General features: G+C 38.6%; 1 protein-coding gene across 1 annotated transcript in view; it reads left to right on the forward strand.

The window, feature by feature from the left end:
* Positions 1–19957, forward strand: part of LOC139735773 (uncharacterized) — a 95004-nt gene that overhangs the window by 21589 nt on the left and 53458 nt on the right. Inside the window, exon 2 of the mRNA XM_071646524.1 lies at positions 9500–9680. Coding sequence (XP_071502625.1) covers positions 9500–9680 — 181 coding nt within the window. The remainder of the gene's footprint in view (positions 1–9499; positions 9681–19957) is intronic.

Here is a 19957-nt window from a genome sequence, read left to right on the forward strand (position 1 = left end):
CGTTTTGGAGTAAAGACGACCGTATGAATCCAGGTGCACCATATGGATTATTGAGCTGTACATGGATGGCATATGGCCTCCACATTATTTTAGATTTCACCCGGTTTCCTGCAAATTTTCAATAATTATGTGTGCACTGCTGGTGGTGATTCACAGTTTAAAAGCCTCGCTTACCACATGGCATTCATTACTGTAGTCTTTACATCATATGAAAGCATTATATGTGAAGCTTTTGAATGGACAATTCGTGTTTGATGTAATGAAAATGTATAGGTCCTTGTTTTGTGTGCATACATTGCAGGTGCATGAATATGTTACTGTGTCTGCATAGTTGAGACATCCAGTTTATCTGAAGTTTCCAATATAACAGTAACTATAATAGGAATAAATACATGCCAGCTATTGAAAAATACTGACTTGAAAGTGAGTATGAAAAAATAGGGAAAAAAGTTCTGGTGTCAAACGATTGCTTTGTTAGCACTCTTACAAAGTAGGCCCTATTGACTAAAAACAAAACAATGTATCTAAACATTCATCTGCTGTACTTGTGCAAATAGAAAGTCATCATGAATGACAGAAGCAGAATTTATGCAAAAGATTGGCAGATATCATTTGCGATTTCAACTACCCTGTCGTAATTTTGATCAGCCACTGGCAGGCAGGCCTGTGCATTAAAACTGTCAGTATTACACATTGGGCTGAATGCTACCGAGTTGTAAAATGCACTCTGTTGGTACGGGTATTTGTTTTTTGTTGTGAGTGGAACCAAACATTTCTGTAGTCAACAAGTCAGTATATTCTCTTTATCTTGTGACCTTTGAAAACAACAAGATTAAAAAGGAAAGGCTGTGATACATGTATGTATTGTCCTACATATAGAAGAATGTAAAATGGCAGGAGTTTGTGTGTGCATGGTTTTTTGTTTTGTTTTGTGTGTGTATGTGTGTGTGTGTGCTTGTGAGACAAAAAGAGGTCAACCAAAAAAAAAAAAGATAAAAAAGATAACAGAGAGAAAGGAGGGCGCTTTTATCTATTGAGATATCTCATACTGCAGGTTTCTCATTCCGGGATGGGAATAAACACGCCTGTAGCAAAAGTGTATTTTATTTATCTTCATGGAAACACATGCTTTATTAAACCAACGTATACAGTTGTAGGTCAAATACAGTATGTGCACGTTGTGGAGATATTGCAGATTTGATAAAAGAAAGTGATTCCAGCTGACTTTGGAATCTGCAATAGCGGGCTTAATCAGTCGCGACAATGTACCCTGGTAGTCTTCCTGGGCAAATAAATGTCAGCGAGCATATAATTTTTCTTATTATGCGGCATTTTCTCCAGTGAGTTTGATTGAATGTGATGTGTGCTGTTCATTCCCTCCTCTAGAACTCAACGACACATATTCTGCAACAGCATTGCTTTCAACTAATCTATACAGCGCATATTCTTAGGCAATCAAACTGATACAGCTGTGCTATCATTTGCAATGTATGCTAATATAGGCCCAGTGGATTGTGTGAATTCAATACTAGTATGAAACTGATTGATTGCCACAAACTGCAGGAGTTTTATAGTTGTGGTTTATGCATCTCATTTTGTTCTTATTGCACAGAGTGATAAATGTTAAATTTATGAAAATATTATTCATCAAGGGACATTACAAACTGTGTGTGCGTCATGATGCACTTTAATAGATTGAAAATTCATTTTTTAAACAACTATGTTCAGTGAACATTGGCTGCTGCTGAGTGCTACTAAACATCCTGTCTGTAAAGCATATTGAGGGAAGCCACCATTACAGTGATCATACTTGTATGGTTGCCTCATTACTACAATTACTGTATGCTGTGCCAATGAAAAATTGATGGTGTTTCTGAAGTTAGGACGCCAAGGTTATCACAATCATGATGATGATGATACAGCCTCATATGTACCTTCAATCACCAAGTAAATCAAATTCTCACTCAAAGCATTTGCACAGGAATCTGGATGCTAACATACAATGTGTTCTTTGTAGGCAACTACAGCAAAACTAGAATGATTTATGAACAGGTATGTCCCAGAAAATTTCGGCTATGAAAATGTATCAAGAGCAATTGCCTGGGATGTAGGCCGACTGTATTCTGAATGGTTGATCATGCTGAAATATTATTCCCAGTGGAACTCTGCGGGCCAGCCGTATGTCAACAAAACTACAAATCACTGAAGGCCGTGTATTCTGGAAGCTACTGACGTTTGTGTGGGCTTGTAGATTTTATTGCATGGTCTGATGATTTGTTAGAAATAGAAAAAGTTCATATAATATGGTTTTCTCTGGGTGTGCATGTAAAATGTTGGTCTTTAAACAGTAGGCCTAGTCTTTTTTTTTTTTAAATCATAATGCACAGTTACGGTCACCTGTGTTCCTAAAATAGACTCTGATTTTTTTTTTTTTTTTATATGGGGGGGGGGGTGGCAGTGATCCCAAATTTTCCACAGGTATTAGTTATCCTCTATAGATGCTTTGACCTTTTACAGACCGTGGAGAGAGCTTTTAAGCGTTGCAGCATTTTGCCTTCTCCCTTCTCAGGAGCAAATGACAAATTTGTTTGATGTTTGTTTTGTATTAAACTCTTTCTACATGAGTAGAGTGCCTATTATTAAAACATTAAGTATTTTGTGAACCAGAAGAATTACAACCATAACAGATGGGACCTACACGTACATGTACATGTAGGCCTACATGTACCTCAGATTGCAGGAGAGAGTGCACGCTTGAGGATGCCCGCACAGATGCAAGTATGTGGGACCAAGGTGTTTTACATGTCTCGGTCAGAAAATGCCTGACATTTTATCACTGAAAATTTCTCCCCAAATTAGATCATGACATGTACAAGTGAAATCAATTAAATCAATGTGCATGCTTTCCTCCGCATATTTGCAGTTGTTTTTTCATATCTGTAGATTTGTGGAAAAAAGGTGTATTATGTTACAAAAATATGTTCTTGGTAATCTAGAGAGACTCCAGCTGGGCCTGAAAGGATTATTCCACTTCCTTCCTCTCAACCCCCCCCCCCCTTTCCGTGTACAAACTAGTTTCTGTTTTTAGTGCAGTTCCCCTCTTCCTCTCCTTGGTTCTTTTTACCCCCAGGATACGTAGGCAGACCTTGCCCCAACCTTCCAACTTTTCTCGTGCTGTGTAATGTTCCCTAGATCCTGTCTGTAAAGAGCTATATTGAAGTTATTATTAGAGCTTGTGTCCTAGGGTGACAGGAGGCATATAGTATGCATAATGATTCAGTGCACGACCAGCATACAAATTGTATATTTGATGTATCCTTTCATAACAGCGTAATGTGTTTTGCCCATTTTGTTTAAAAGGACTGTATAGTACTGGTTGAGGTGGGGATTCATGTTTTGAACATTGCTAAGTGAGATAATGAGAAACCTCTTATGAAATATGAAAAAGCATGTAATTTTAAGGAGGATTCAATGTTTAGGCCTATTTGATGAAAATTGGTTTTGAAATGGCTGAGATATCCAAAAAAGTGATGATAATAAAAGGCAACCGGCCACACCTTTTATTAGGATCTCTTTGTTTCAACTTGTTTTTGGATATCTCTGCCATTTCAAAACCGATTTTCATCAAATAAACTTTTGATACCCCTTCAATAGAATTGCATGCTCTTTGACATCTCATAGAGTGGTTTCTGAATATCTCGCAAAACGTTAAAAGCTACAAAAAATCCTCACCTCGACCAGGGGACTGTTTCATGAAAGTTGTCGGCCCTGACAAGTTGTCAGTCTCTGACAATCACCCTGGTAACAGTCAGTGACCAGAGCTTCTCAGCCAATCAAATCCACAGATTTTGCTGAAATTGTCAGAGACTGACAACTTGTCAGCGCTGACTAAATTGATGAAACACCCCCCTGAACTGTACACACCCTTTAAAGCATGCATTGTGCTCGTAAATATTAATGTGACTGTAGACAGTCAATTAATGCAGTGATATCAAGCTTTGTAAGGCTCAGATATGGCTCATTCCTTCCTCCCTCCTTTGAGTCTTCCATTCAATCTACACATGAAATGTGCCAATCTATCGACAAGTCTGTCAATCCTTCCATCCAACCCTGTGCATAGTCTTCCTTCATCCTTGGGAGATAATATACAAATACTACTGTATGTACATCCATTCAGGTACTAGTCTATGTGTAGGCCTATGATTAATTATTATTATTATTGTTATTATTTTATCAGGCAGAAAACATGCAATACATAATCAATTACAAAACTCAAAACAATCAATCAATACAATAACACAAAAATACCCAAACACTGAATGCACCTGACAGGGCTGCCAGGTCATTCATTTATAAGATCTGTTCTTCCAGCAACCTACTTCCCAGTCATCAAGCTCAAACCTGATGCATTTGTTGCACAGCATGACATTTATTGGAATCAGGTTGCCATGGAGCTGGATGGGGGGGGGGGGGGGGGGGCTTGCGATATAATTCCAAGTACGTATTATGCCCCAGTGAAAGCGCATTAAAGACAACTGCATATAATGTTGATAGGATGACGCCAAACATGACAGCCAGTCCATAATGCCAGGAGCTTTGCAGTGAAGTAGTGGCTGGTTGAATAGTTCATGCCGTAAATTCCCCGAAATCCTTGTAATGAGGTCAGTGTCCACCCGATAGTGCGCTTGTTTGCAGGCGATTAATCCGACATTAATCCGTCTCATGCAGTAGAGAGATATCTCCGGAGAATCAAATTACCAAATACCATCAAAATAACGGATTATGCCCCCGAAGTTTGCATTTATACACAACAAGTCACTGTGCCCTGTGAATTTATCCCCCCCCCCCCCCCTTCCCAGCTCTGGAAATGTTGCAGTGAAAGTTTTACGTGATATTTCAAGCAAGCTTCTGTTGGGAGCGTGACGCATTTATGAGGATGAATTGATGAGATGACATTTACGTGTACATGTGTAGCTACAGTCCATTAAAGACTGATATCCATGACATGCCTTTCAAAAGCTCAGCTTTGTAATAATGTTGAAAGGGAAACTTTACCTTTGGAAAGCATTTGAATAATAAAAATCTTTAGTGCCTGTGGTAATTGTACTGAATCAGACTTGAATGGTACATACGAAAGTTATTATCTTGTCGGGGTCAATGTACATACATGTACCTGATATGTGTGTGGGTGTGTGTGCAGGTGTGCATGCATGCCATCAAAATAGAATAGAAATTTGATTATATGAGAAAAAAAAATGTCAATACGCTGATGCTTGGAAATATTCAGAAAAGAATGCCAATATGTTGATGCTTGTTTGTGTTACATATACATAGAACCTGTGAAAGTTTTTTGTTTGTTTTTGTTTTTGTTTTATAGGACTCACAATTTTATGTGGTATAGGGGAGTCAGATTGAATATCGTTAAGTACGGTACTGAATTATACCCCTCTGCGGCCATTTGCTTATTGAAATAAGGCAGGATTATTTCTTAATCTTGTCTGTGGATAGATGTGTTGTGTGTACAATAGTTTATAAATTTGAAATGAAAATATATACAAACAATAGGTGTCAGTATGTATGTGATATGCTGGTATGTGTTGAGAGGTAAATACAGATCAATATATTGAGATATTTGTTTGTAGACAGAGAGAAATGGAGAGAGAGATAGACTGAGGGGGGGGGGGGAGGATGGGACAGTACTATACTTGAGCTGCCACTGAGGAAATTATGAGGTGAAGTTGGCCTTGACTTGGGCTGATTAATCATATGAAGCATATCGCATATCAGATTTGCTTCTGTATTCATAAAGCATGATGCATACTATCTATCTATTAAAGCGAGACATTTTCGTAGTGTATACAAATACCTGGTGCAGTGTATGTTTATGCATATATGTGTGTGTAAGTGTATGCATACACTTACGTGTACTGTGTTAAAGTGTGTATTTGTGTACAGCTATGTGTGCACAGTAATTGTAACCATGGATTTGTCCACAGTGGGCATTTGGAGTCTATTACTATCCAGGTCTCCAAATTACTGAAAATGGATACCGGGTATTAATTTTTTTGCATGTGTAATTTATCTTGCTCTGCCAAGTAAGATGAATTTTGCATGTTTTTAATTCTGTGCAATCAAGGCATGGCATATGTAGTGGTACATACAACGTGCACAAATATTTGTGTGCTTTTATCATCGCGCTACTCGTAGTTTGTCGTCGCACCAAATGCGCTAAAATTTTATCACTGCAAAAATTTCCACTTTTACAGCAGATGCATTTGTTGTCTGGTACAATGTATATTGCATATTTTATAAACCTTGTTCTGCATTATCACTGATCTTTGCAGATGATGCGGTAGCTTTCAATTTCTTAACAAGCTCTTTGCCAGTAAATCATGCCCTAAATCTTGTGGATCATATTTCTCTGCGTATGTGTGCACTTGCCTGTTGTGAATAATTCAGCTGTTTCAATGTACTGTAAAACCAGAAATTTTTGTGTGCATTTTAATTTTTGTGAATTTTGGGAGAGCCAAGATTCGCAAAATTAAAATGCATGCAAAAGTTCTTGTCTTCACTCTATGCATTGACTGCCAGTGACAATTTGCGAAAATTTCATGCTGCGAATATTTTTGGATTTACAGTATACTATGATCTTTGTTTTGAATGCAGCGAGCAGATCTGCTATCTGTAGTAGTGTGGATATTCCTTCTCTTGCACAATGATTAAATTTGAAGTAATTTCACTTTCGTTGTATGCTTTAATAAAATGGTGTTTGTTTGTAATTTCTCATGCTCTAATACTCAAGTGGTATTTTCTCTTGGTAGAAACTAACAAGGGCTCATGTGTTAGACTTACCATTAAGGGGCCTTGTTCTGTGGGTTAGGCAGTTATCCTATCCTTACTTGGACTGTGCCAGATGCACAGTGAGTCAGTCTGGAATAAGACTAATGCAGCTGATTACACCCTCTGCTGGGCCTCAGAGTATTTTGAAAGGAGATGAAAGAACGAGAGAATTGGAAGAGGATATTGATGGAGGATGAAGAGATGAAGGTAAAAGAGGAGGAAGAGAAGGACGAAAAAAAAAAACAAGGGAAAGGAAAATGGCAGGAGGAGGAAAGAGAAAACAGAGAGGAGGGAAGAGGGGGAAAAGGGGGGGGAGAGATGGGGAGCCTGGAGGGGAGGGGAGGGGTAAAGGAAATGAGGAAGATGGAAGAGAGAAATGTGATTTGCAAAATTTGTCTCAATCGTGACAAAAATGCAGACAGGTGTTTGTGTGTGTTGGGGGTCAGGAAACCTGAAAGTCAAACAACCTGAAAGTCAAGTCCACCAGAGTGGCTAGAAGGAAGGTGTTTTTTTTTAATTTTTTATTTTTTTACCCTTGCCAAGGCCTAGGCAGCAGACTCACAAGTTAAGATTTCTAAAAATGAAGGAAAAAATAAACCCCTAAATTTCACAGATGTTTCTTCAACAGCAGTTCTCCATGTGTTTCATACCACAGCACTGTCAGCAGTGACATGCATTATGTGTATTAACTATGTGTATGAAGGAGGTAACAAGTGTGCAATACTTACAGTGCAACCTCCTCTTGTTTGTTTCTTTGTTTATTTTTTGGTGATGACATTCTTACAGCGAGTTCAAGGTCTTGGTTCCGCAGATGAATGGACGCTGCCCCTGTCCTTCTTGATGTGGTTCTAGATTGATGCATTTTATGATTTATGGAGAAAGTCGCAACAGTGTCGGCCATCCTTTCTAGATTATGTCTGCCTTATGTGGCTCCTTTGCATGGCAAAAGATGCTGAACCCAAGTCATATTAAATGCACCATTAACTCTCTACGTGTGTGTGTATGTGAGATGAAATTGAATTTGTATTTTGTGCATCGCATGTGTACATATTTCAGATGTGATACCCGAGTCTGGTCGCAGTGCGGTGATGAGTATTTCAAATTGGTTTCTTTTCTCCAGAGGAAAGACTGCCTGCTCTTGAGTGGAGGTCGTCAAATTGCTTTTGTGTACCCCCCTTGCCCTGCCCCTCTTTCTAACTAACTCCATTGTACAGAGATGTCTTGGTCTGCCCGAATATCAAATTGAAGACTGTAGAGAAACAAACAAAGGAGTTCATTATGAAACTTACAGTCTGTATGCTTTGATATTCGGCAGAAATATTTGGTCGCACTGTGTATGAAAGTCAAGTTCGTTGAGTCAAATCTTCTTTTTTTTGTTTTTTTGATGTAGAACATGTATTTGAAGTCTGGGCCATATGGGAGTTCTTACATAGACGTTGAACTCTGATGACTTATATCTTGTATTGCATGCGAATCTCCTTATCAATATGCCAGTTTAGATTTGATTTGAACGCTCGCATCGAGCAGATTGTTTTGATTGGCTTTTGAATGTGCCTCGTCAGTCAGTCAGTCACTCAACCTCCATGCCTCGTACTGCTTCCATTCAGGTACACATGCGTGACAAATGGAAGCCAAATATTGTCTCATCAAATGGGCTTCTCATGCCACCGTTACCACTAATTATCACTAATTGGCAGTAGCTGAAAAGGGCTAGATGGATCATTTAGCAGTGGCCCAGATACTCTCCGTATTTGTATCTGTATAGATTTGTGTGTGTGTGTGTGTGTGTGTGTGTGTGTGTGTGTACATGGATGTAGTCGTTGACAGTCACACTGATATGTTGATAATGACAAGATGTACACTCTCTCCAACTCGTTCTGGTGTCAGCCATGACAGTCATGCAACAGTTTGTGGTAGCAAAGTGTATTGTGCTTCAGCCATCACATCTCTCACACAACAGTATCTTATTGGAGCCGACATAGTTTCGCTATGAGTACAATGTCTGAATTGTTCAAATTTCAGCAAAACTTTGATATAATAATCATAGTAATGATAATAAGGGTAAAGTATTATCTTGATGATGATGATGATGATGCTAATACTCATGCTTTTATAATGACAATTAAAAAAAAGAAGAAATGATTGATTATGACTACAGAAATCTGGATAAGCCTTTACCCCATGCTGGGATACTGTACCATTAAACATACAATATCACAATATGCTGATCAATGGTATGTGAAAACCCAGTTTGCATCTTAACCCTTTCTGTGCCAGGGACTTTTGGACAGTGTGTACAATGCTATGGGGTTTTCTGTGCCAAGCAGTACTCAAAGCATATAAAGGATTAAATACACACACATCACTCTGCCTACTTGTATCTTTCAACCAGGCCTCCCCTTTCTGGCATACATGTACTAATGCTATCAAACTGCAACACTAACTTATTATGAAGTACCTATTCTTATGTGGGTAGGGAGGAATGCTGCAGATGAGTGATGTGCCCAAAGACATACTAATAAACACCATGATGAGTCTTGAACTCTAGACCTTCTCATTTACAGTACAGCACTCTATGCAGCCTGGTAGACCACTGCACCTCCCACAATTTCTAATTTCTCTCCTCTGTCTCTTCTTATCTTCGTCTTTGCTCTTTTAGGTTGCCGGGAGGGCAGCAGCTCCCCGAGGCAATATCGCCTTACAAGCGCGCTCGCGAGATGAGCCCCCAGCACCGCGATGTGTCGGCAACGTTGTACACCACCCAGGGCTACACCATGAACCAGACTCATGTGGCTGGAATCTACCCGCAGAATCCCCGCAGCGTTGGACGCTATGTCGCGGTAAGTATACCTACCGTTCCTCCTCCCAATAGCTTGAAGAGCAAGCAAAAAGATTTTGTATTTTCTTATGAAGATTATGATAGCTGTTGAATTTGAAGCTTTTCATTTTTTCCCCCCAATTTTGTTGCTCCATCATACAATGTTATCTGCCATGTGGTCATGTCAGTTTGAGTGATGCAAACTGAAATTACCAGCAGTAAGAATCACATTGGAGAGACTACCTCAGTGAGCCTATGCAGGCGTGGATGGAGTGCTTGTGAATCTGTGAAAGTGTGAAGTTGTGGACAAAACTGCGGGTGAAGAAACAGTATGCCATGAGAATTTGTGTGAACTGTGTTCTAGTTGTTGATGCTTCATTAAAGTGAACCTCTGTGGGTAATGTTGGGATCAACGGAAAAGTTTACACAATTACATAATGGTCCAAAAAAGCAAGCATTATCAGTGTAGATACAGCATGTACATGTATTTATCTTTTGATTGAGTATCTAAATATGAAATAAAGCCAAGTCAAGTTCACTCTGTTTAGGAACAGTGCTCTCTTTCTCTTGTAATGAACAAACCAATATTCTTCTTGAGCGGGTCTTTTTCATAACCTTCTGTCTCATTAACACCAAATCATGCTAAAGCCCCTGAAGAAAACAAGGGAGAAAATAGCAATACTTGGATTTGTGACTATTGGAAATGCTGGTACAAAACAATTTTTGTAAGATATCGAGATGATCTAAGAATGTAGGGCATGTAAAACTAGACAATGGTACGTGCTATTTACTGGTACCTAATACAAGCGTAACAGTATGACCCCTCAAGACTAATTGCATGCTACCAGCACAATATGCCATTATTTTGAAATACCGAGGGTTTGTTATCATTTTCCCAGGCTGTGGAAACAACTGTTTGCATTTGGGTGCAATCTCAATGCCAAGTATTTTAGAGTCGGAGAGGAGTTGGAAATACAGGCGACTCCCGTTATAATGAGATCCTCTGGACCGGAAGTATCGAAATTTCGTTAAACTTTGTTGTATCAGAAATTTTGGTGATAACCATGTTCATTATAACGGGAGTGCCCTGTATATTTAGATCAGTGTCTGTAAAATTTAGTCACAAGAATTTCATTCATATCAAAGAAGCAGGGAAGAGACTTGCTTTATGAAGTGCAATGGGTCAGAGTACCAGTAACTGGCATAATGATGGAAGTAAAGGATAAACAAATCTTACCCAGGACAGTATTGTATTGTGGGTTACGAAATGAGAGTAAACATTTTGTTGTTTTTAGAAAGAGCAGTAACGAAAAAGCAGAGTGCACCATGGCTTGCTGCTTTTAGTACTGGTTAACAGACAAACGTACCAGCTCAATGAGCAACAACGACAAGAATTTGGGAGTGCTACACATCTTTGTCAGAATATGCGGCCCAGACAATAATATACCATCAGCTGCTACTTGTATACAAACCTCCACACACTAACCTGCAAAGGGTGATGTTTGCTTAGTTTTATTAAAATGTGTGATGCAAGGTAGCACATGTTGTCTACATTATCACTGTATGTCTCAAAGAATTTCACTTCTTATACTGTGTGTTGTCATAATACTGTACAAATGCTCTCTTCTCACATAGCACAGACACACACAAACACTTAAAACACAAATCCAGACACACAAATCCCCTTTGTATTATAAACAATGTTTACTATGAATTATGCCTGAAGCATGCCTGATTTCCTGCCAAGGTCCTTGTGGCAAAGAGGAAATAAATGACAAAGAAAAATAATGTTGATGAATGATGCACACATTTCTTCATAAATCATAAAAAGTTTTGCATTGGAAATTCATTTTAAAAAAAGGCCAAAAACTAACCAAAACCAAAACAACAACAAATTAGCCAGCGGAAGACTGTTCAGGATCTTTCCCTTTAAAGCTCTAGACTCCTGCCCCAGCCTCACCAGGGAACCTTCTGTCAGAGACAGATAAATAGATTACAGACCTGAATAGCGGCTGGATGCCGAGGAGTTCACCTTCTCGACCTGGCAGCGAGCCAAACCGCAGTAACAAGAGCAAGTTCCCCTCTTGCACTGCCAGGCCAAAAAAGCATAACAAGTAAATAGAAGGGGTTGCCTAGATCTGGTCGTTAAAGGGAAAATATGATGTTTACTGTACGGAAAGGTTTTGTTGTGATCACTGGGCCATTCTTTAGACAGCCTTAGTGTGTGTATGTGTGTGCATTCATATGAAATTGCTGTAAACCATTTTATTTCATCTTTGCCATTAATACCATAGAATTCTGTTAGTGTGATAGTTTCATGACAAACATGTGATTTTTGCTTGTATATGCTGTTTTGGTTTTGGTTTCAATTCAAGATTTTGTCATGTGCATTTGTATGTGAGCAATATATATTTTAAAGCTTTGTAATGTAATGCAATTGACTGCATGTTAGTAATTATCCATATTGACACTGAATTGTAAGGTTACAGTATAGGCCTATTTTTAAATCTGTGTTATGTCTGCAAAAATATGTCTGCAGTCCAAACTATATGTCTGTTAATTTTGTCTTGATATATCTGGAGGTATACCCAAAAACTGATATGAAGTCGTGCATATGAAATTGACATGTTATAATTTTGTTTCATTGCCAGTGGGTACTTGCACCTTGAAAACATGACATAATGTTACAATTTTGATATTAATATATGGGACACATGCTATGCTGTGGTATAAACATGCTTGTCTACTTTTTATGCCACTAATGGGAGTGCCTGCATTGTATGTCATGTAACTTCACATAGTGATTATGCAGTTTCTCTTTGAACACATTTTGTTAAAAATCATTCTACTCGTAAAGGTACTATTTACCATTGGGAGCAGTGATTTAAAAAATGTTTGAGATATCACATTTGACGCATGTGTGTAGGTCAGTTGTGTCATAAAACATCCTACCATATGTACACAATATTTGTAATAAAGCCTAAAATACATGGAGATATCACTATTTTGCCCACTAAGCCATAACTGTAGACAGTTTAGAGTAGAAACATTTTTATCATAACTATTGTTTACATTTTGCACAGACTTAAACTGTTCCATACGGGAACCTGGTGGCGTGTGTATTACAAAATCAATAGGGGTTTCAGAATTCAGTATGAAATGGGCTATTCAATATTGATTGTACTGAGTCAAATTTTTACATTGGTTTCTATCCCTAACTCATTTTGAAGCACTAAAGCTGGGTTTTTGTTTCATCTGCAAGTGGTAAATCATGCCTCCAAAGATCTGACTGCCATATGCTGAGCACTTATTGTGTGGCTACTAGTGTGGAAAACAACAACTTTATAATTCGTACTAGAGATGCCTGGTAACAATTTGTCTGGGTCTACCCAGTAGGGTATGTCCGAAGTGTCATTGGTTTATTTTAGAAACTTGTGTGTGTGTGCACGTGACTGTAATATAGCAATAGAAAGCAAACATAGAACCTACAGTACTGTAACAGTCAACATGGATGAGTGACTATGATCATGAATAACATTGTCTGAGTATATTGTGTGCATGCAGGGGTGAGGTTGTACACATTCATGTACAATGTATGTATGTAATGTATGTATATGTTTGTGTGCGTGTGTATGTGTATGTGTATGTATGTTGCAATAACATTATACAGTAAACAGAGTTGATTGATATTTGGATTTTAAAGGACAAGTTCACCTTCATAGACATGTGGATTGAGTGAATGCAGCAATATTAGAAGAACACATCTGTGAGAATTTGAGGAAAATTGGACAACCTGTTCAAAAGTTATGAATTTTTAAAGTTTCTACTCAGTCACTGCTGGATCAGAAGACTACTATAGCTTGTGATGTCATATGTGTACAATGATATGAAGAAAACATAAAGAAAATTCAACATATTTTCACTTTTCTCGCATAATAAAAGAACACTTGATTTGCCTCTTTCAGAAGGCAGGGGGAATAATATTACCCTTTTATCATTGACGGGTTGAGGAAACGTGCACTTTTTTCAAAAAATTAAATTTTGTCAAATTCTCTTTATATTTTCCTTATATCGTTGTACACATGTGACATCATACACTGTAGTAGTCTTCTCATCCAGCAGTGACTGCACAGATAATTTAGAAATTCATAACTTTTGAACGGATTGTCCGATTTTCCCCAAACTTTCACTAACGTGTTCTAATAATATTGCTGCATTCACATATTCTACATGTATATGAAGGTGAACTTGTCCTTTAAATCTACCAAAGTGATGGTCTGTACATGATCATACAAAGTGTAAGAAGAAATGTTGAGATAAAGCTGGAGAACCTTTTGTATAGCTTGCCCCACATGCGTTGATCAGATTGATGAGTCTGCAAAAAATGCACACATAAAGACTCTTATGATTTTATGATTTGTGGTTAAATCTATGCAGAAATCAGTGTCATATCTTGTTCTTTCCGTTCTTCCTGGATGCTGTTGAAGAGTTGGTGAATTTACAGTGTAGTCCTAAAATTTGGTTTCGTTTTTAATCTTCTTTGTTACCTAAGGGTCGTGGTGCGCCATGTATAACCCCACACAGGGAGGAAGACCCAAAATAACTCCCGGGTTGGAATTACATGGTATACTCAAGGCCAACATCGAATCGCACAGGAAGTCTGTTGTAAGGGCAAAGTCCCTGAGTAAACGAAAAACAATGCGTCTGTTTTTGAAGACAGGTCAAAGAGTATTGCAAAGTACATATATCTCACTCTAAAATATGTACCATGCCACCCTCTGATAACCCCCCCCCCCCCCCACAACAACAAACAATCACCTGCTCCCACCCCTTAGCAATATATTATGTTGAATGCAATTGTAGTACACAATATGCAGCCATTTATGACCTAAATTTGACTGAGAAATGTTCCTTTCAGTAAAAGCACTTGTAAGAAGAACAAAAACAAATAAACAAACAAACAAACAAACAAACAAACAAGAGAGAAGAAAACAGATCAGATGTGTTTGTGAGGCAGCATATTTGCTATAGATGAAAATGTCTGTCCAATCTCTTTGTGTGCTTTTTAGTAGTTTGCAGAACCCAGTTAAACTGTATGAGATTTGAACTATCCAGTTAATCATTGGGAAAACTCTTGGTGAAAAATTGCACATCCTCAAGTCCTCCAGTTCTCAGAGGAGAGGAGGATTCTACTCGGATCAACCCGACCATTTGGCATTTAGAATAATCATGGTCAAATGCATAATGGATGAATTGTCCAGCGTGGAAGCGACCGTGACAAATGGAGAATTTGTGTTCTTTCAGGTGTAAACAGGGAACCATAACCACTTCCCTTGAAATGGTGGGAAGATGTGTAGAAAAATTCAAAAGCTAAGATATAATTCAGTGAAGCATTGCCATGGTAACTAGAGCAATTAACCACACAAAAAAGACAAAATTCTTGTGCCAATACAGAAAAATATTTAAAGCTTCTGCTTGATATACATAAATTACTCTCCTTTATGCAACATACCTGTGGTTATTATGGACCTTGGCCTCAGTATTTCACCTTTTACAGGCTTTCCGAACAAATTCAAGTTTGTAGTAGTTTCTGATAGCATGCAGTTCAGCGAATCTGCACCTAATCACATGATGCGCTGAGGACCAATTAGAAAGCACTGGAACAATCAGTTGAATAATAAATGGAGCAGTTGTTCCCATGCTGCCTGAAAGCTTAACTTTACTGCATTATATTTTATTTTATTTATTTTTCTATTTCAATCATTTTTCTGCATCACTAATATGGAGAGTGCATGTCCATTGCCATGATTCAGTTGCCATGGTTACCAGGGGGAGGCTATTGTTCCAGCAAGCGGCGCACTTCAAGGGCACTTCCTCTTCCGTTCATCAGAGCCGGGTAGTGAGAGATGAGTGCGCTCACAGTCACGCGCAGTTTTGTCTGTAAGCTCGACACAGGTCAGGCTGTACGACATGCATCGTACATGCCTTATGCATCACTTTCTCCTTTAATTTGCTAGCTTTTTTATTCTTGTTTTTGTGTGGAACCAGCTGAACAAGTGTATAGCATTGAATTTATACTTCCCCTGATCAGTGTTTTGTTTTGTTTTGTTTTGTTTTGCTTTTCAATAGGAAATTTACAATGTGAAGGCTTTCACAAGGTAGCTCACTGGCAGTAACCTCAACCTTGCAGATAGAAGGGTGCAAAAAGCAAAACAAAACATAAACAGGGCTGCACACTGGCGCCGGTCCGACGGTCAAAGACCGGTAAAAGTCACTGTCGGACCGGTAACTTTTCAGGAAATCCACAAGTTACCGGTCCGACATGACCAGTAAAAAAAAAAGCATTGGTGGGGTCAGTAGAAAAGAAAAGAGCAGCCCCGATCAGGGAAAAACAGAATGCAAGATATCGCACTGTTCAACAAGTTTTACGCAAGTTTTCGTTTATGTCTACCGGTGCAATTTGTACAGTAAACATAGTTTTGAGCACTATACTAGCAGTCGACCAGTTACATTCGCGTTCGCTTGCGCATTTGGCGCTGCTCACGCACTGCCATGCAATGCAATACATGCAAAGCAAACGATGCAAAGCATGTACAGTGTAACTGCTTCTCGTTTGCTTGCGATCGGCGGTCATGCCAGACAAGAAGCATTGAAAGAAGCGCACGCATTTCTGGGTCATTTTACTTATGATTTCTTAACGCAAGATCGATCCGATCCAGGTTTCGCAGCAGCGTAGCAGTTATGTTAGAACTAATTTACTTGTGTCGATTTTTAGAAAAAGTAAAAACACATTCGATATTCAGCGATACAGTAAATGGGTCTGATTGCGTTTATTTTTATTTTGCACAGTCATTTCACAAATTGATATTTTCATTCGCTCAGAATGTTCTCATAACGAAGATAGGCGCAAAAAGGATCACGAAATCGGCCCTTCCGTGTACTTTTTAAGAACGCATGCACAAAATGTGAAGAGATAATACTAGGGAGAAAAAAAAAATCATGAAATCATGGCAGTCCCGCTTACATATTATTTCAGGTAGAAATCGTCCCAAAAAGGATCATGAATTCGACCGGCCGCGTCGTATCTTCCAAAAGATAATGTACGAAATGCGAAGAGATTATAGAGGAGAAATAGAAAAAAAAATAAAGGGCACATTTTGGTGAGTGCATCATAAACGATAACAGCCGAATAACAATTCATGAAATCAACGCAATCCCGTTGAAATTTGAGGAAATAATAGGCGCAAAAAAAAAGATCTTGAATTCAGTCCTGCATGCCGTCTTGGTTATCAAAAACGCATACACAAATGCGACGAGATTATCGGGAGAAAAATAAAAAAGACATTTCTACCCTTCTGGTGCGTGTATTACAAAAGATTACATCCGAAGTAATTCATGAAATCGCCACATTCCCGCTGATATTTGAGGTAGAAATAGGCGCAAAAAGGATCGTGAATTCGGCCATGTCGTATACCTTGTAGATAAGAACGCATGTACGAAATGGGAAAAGATTAGCGGGAGAAAAATAAAGGACACATTTTAACCCCTTTTGGCGCTTGCATCATATAAATTACAACCGAATAGTAAGTAATTCATGAAAATTTCGCAATCCCGTTGGAATTTGAGTAAACAATAATAGACGCAAAAAGAATATTGAATTCGGCCCTGCATGCAATGTATAATTTTGAAAACGCCAAATACGAAGAAATTATCGGGAGAAAAATAAAGAACGCATTTTCAACCCTTCTGGTGAATGTATCACAAAAGATTACAGCCGAAATAATTAATGACATATCGCAATCCCGCTGATATTTGATGTAGAAATAGGCGCCAAAAGGACCGTGAATTCGGCCGTGACGTATAGGCATGTACGCAATGCGAAGTGATTATTGGGTGAAAAATGCAGCACACATTTTCAACCCCTTTTGGCCCGTGCATCATAAAGATTATAGAGCCGAGTGATAATTCATAAAATCATCTCAATCCCGTTGAAGTTTGAGGAAACGATAGGCGCAAAAGAATCATGATTTTTGGCCGTGTCGTGTATCTTTTAAGAACGCATTTACAAAATGCGAAGAGTTTATCGGGGAAAAATAAAGGACACATTTTTAACCCCTTTTCGCGCGTGTATCATAAAATATTGCATCCGAAGTCATACATGAACTCATCGCAATCCCGCTGATATTTGAGGTAGAAATAGGCGCAAAAAGGATCGTGAATTCGGCCATGTCGTATACCTTTCAAGAACGCATGTACGGAATGCGAAGAGATTATGGGGAGAAAAATAAAGAACGCATTTTCAACCATTCTAGCTGCGGTGCGTGCATCACAAAAGATTACATCTGAAGTAATTCATGAAATTGTCACAATTCGTCTGATATTTAATGTAGAAATAGGCGATAAAAGGATCGTGAATTCGGCCGTGTCGTATACGCATGTACGAAATGCGAAGAGATTATTGGGAGAAAAATACAGGACACATTTTCAACCCCTTTTGGCCCGTGCATCACAAAGATTACGGCCGAATAATAATTCATGAAATCATCGCAATCCCGTTGAAGTTTGAGGAAACAATAGGCGCAAAAAGAATCATGATTTTTGGCCGTGTCGTATATCTGTTTAGAACGCATTACGAAATGCGAAGAGTTTATCCGGGAAAAATAAAGAACACATTTTCAACCCGTTTTGGCGCGTTTATCATAAAAAATTACTGCCGAAGTTATTCATGAAATCATCGCAATCCCGCTGATATTTGAAGTAGAAATACGCGCAAAAATGATCGTGAATTCGGCCGTGTCGTAGAACGCATGTACGGAATGCGAAGAGAATATGGGGAGAAAAATAAAGAACGCATTTTCAACCATTCTTGCCGATGCGTGCATCACAAAAAGTTACATCCGAAGTAATACGTGAAATCGCCACAATTCCGCTGATATTTGAGGTAGAAATAGGCGCAAAAAGTATCATGAATTCGGCTGTGTGGAACATCTGTAAGAACGCACTTACGAAATTCGAAGAGTTTATTGGGAAAAAATAAAGGGCACATTTTCAACCCCTTTTGGCGCGTGCATAATAAAAGATTACAGCCAAAATAATTTATGAAATCGTCACACTCCCGCTGATATTTGAGGTAGAAATAGGCGAAAAAAGTATCATGAATTCGGCCATGTGGTGCATCTTTTTAAGAACGCACTTACGAAATTCGAAGAGTTTGTCGGGAAAACATAAAGGACACATTTTCAACCTCTTTTGGCGCTTGCATCAGAAAATATTACAGCCGAAGTAATTTATGAAATCGTCACAATCCCGCTAATATTTGAGGTGGAAATGGGCGCAAAAAGGATCGCGAATTCGGCCCTGCATGTCGTGTACCTTTCAAGAACGCATGCACAAATGCGAATAGATTATCGGGAGAAAAATAAAGAACCCCTTGTAGCGCGTGCATCAGAAAATATCACAGCTAAAATAATTCATTAAATCGTCGCAATCCAACTGACCACCAAGAGCAGGTTACGCAGCAAGTTCGTGTGCCGATGTTTAGAAAAAGTCACAAACGCATTTGATACAATCTGATTTTGTTCATTATCATTTTACACTGTAAATCACAAACAAACATTCTATTTTTTCCCAACTTATTTTTATATTTTATTGTGCAATAAATAATGCAAGTTTTAAAAAAAATATTAATCTGTAAAATGTACATGGGTGGGGGGGGGGTACGTCCATAAAAAACAAGAAAATAAGTTTGCAAGTCATTTAACGCTTTTTTAGGTTGTTGTTGTTGACCGGCAAATTTTCTGTTCGGACCGGCAAAAAATGGTAAAACGGGGCATTTACCGGTCCGACAGAGACAGGTTGGTCCGGCAGAAAAAATGGGTTAGTGTGCAGCCCTGACATAAATACTGAAACACTAAAAAAGATTAGACAGATGAAGGATAAATCATGTGACAACAATAGAGAAGAGAGAGAGAGAGAGAGAGAGAGAGAGAGCATGCAAAGTAATATCTGTATTCAAATTAATGTCAAATACATTTGTATGCATGATGCTCCAGTTTTTATTAAGGGGAATGTCTTTATAGATTTTACCTCACAAGAGAGAACATAGGACCTATAACAAAGGATATTGATCTTATGAGTAGAATACAGTTTACTTCATTGCCACGCTCCAGTTTAAATATATTATAATTGTATGTTGTAATGGTTGTTCGCTCACTCCCGGACGGAATACAGTGCTCATGTCTGATTAAGTCTAATCCATACGCTGGTCCATAAATGTCAAACTGCTACTGGTATGCAGAA

Source organism: Diadema antillarum, unplaced genomic scaffold (assembly GCF_040938485.1).
Source record: "Diadema antillarum isolate AM-2024a unplaced genomic scaffold, OU_Dant_1.0 seq00000597_RagTag, whole genome shotgun sequence".
NCBI lineage: Eukaryota > Metazoa > Echinodermata > Echinoidea > Diadematoida > Diadematidae > Diadema > Diadema antillarum.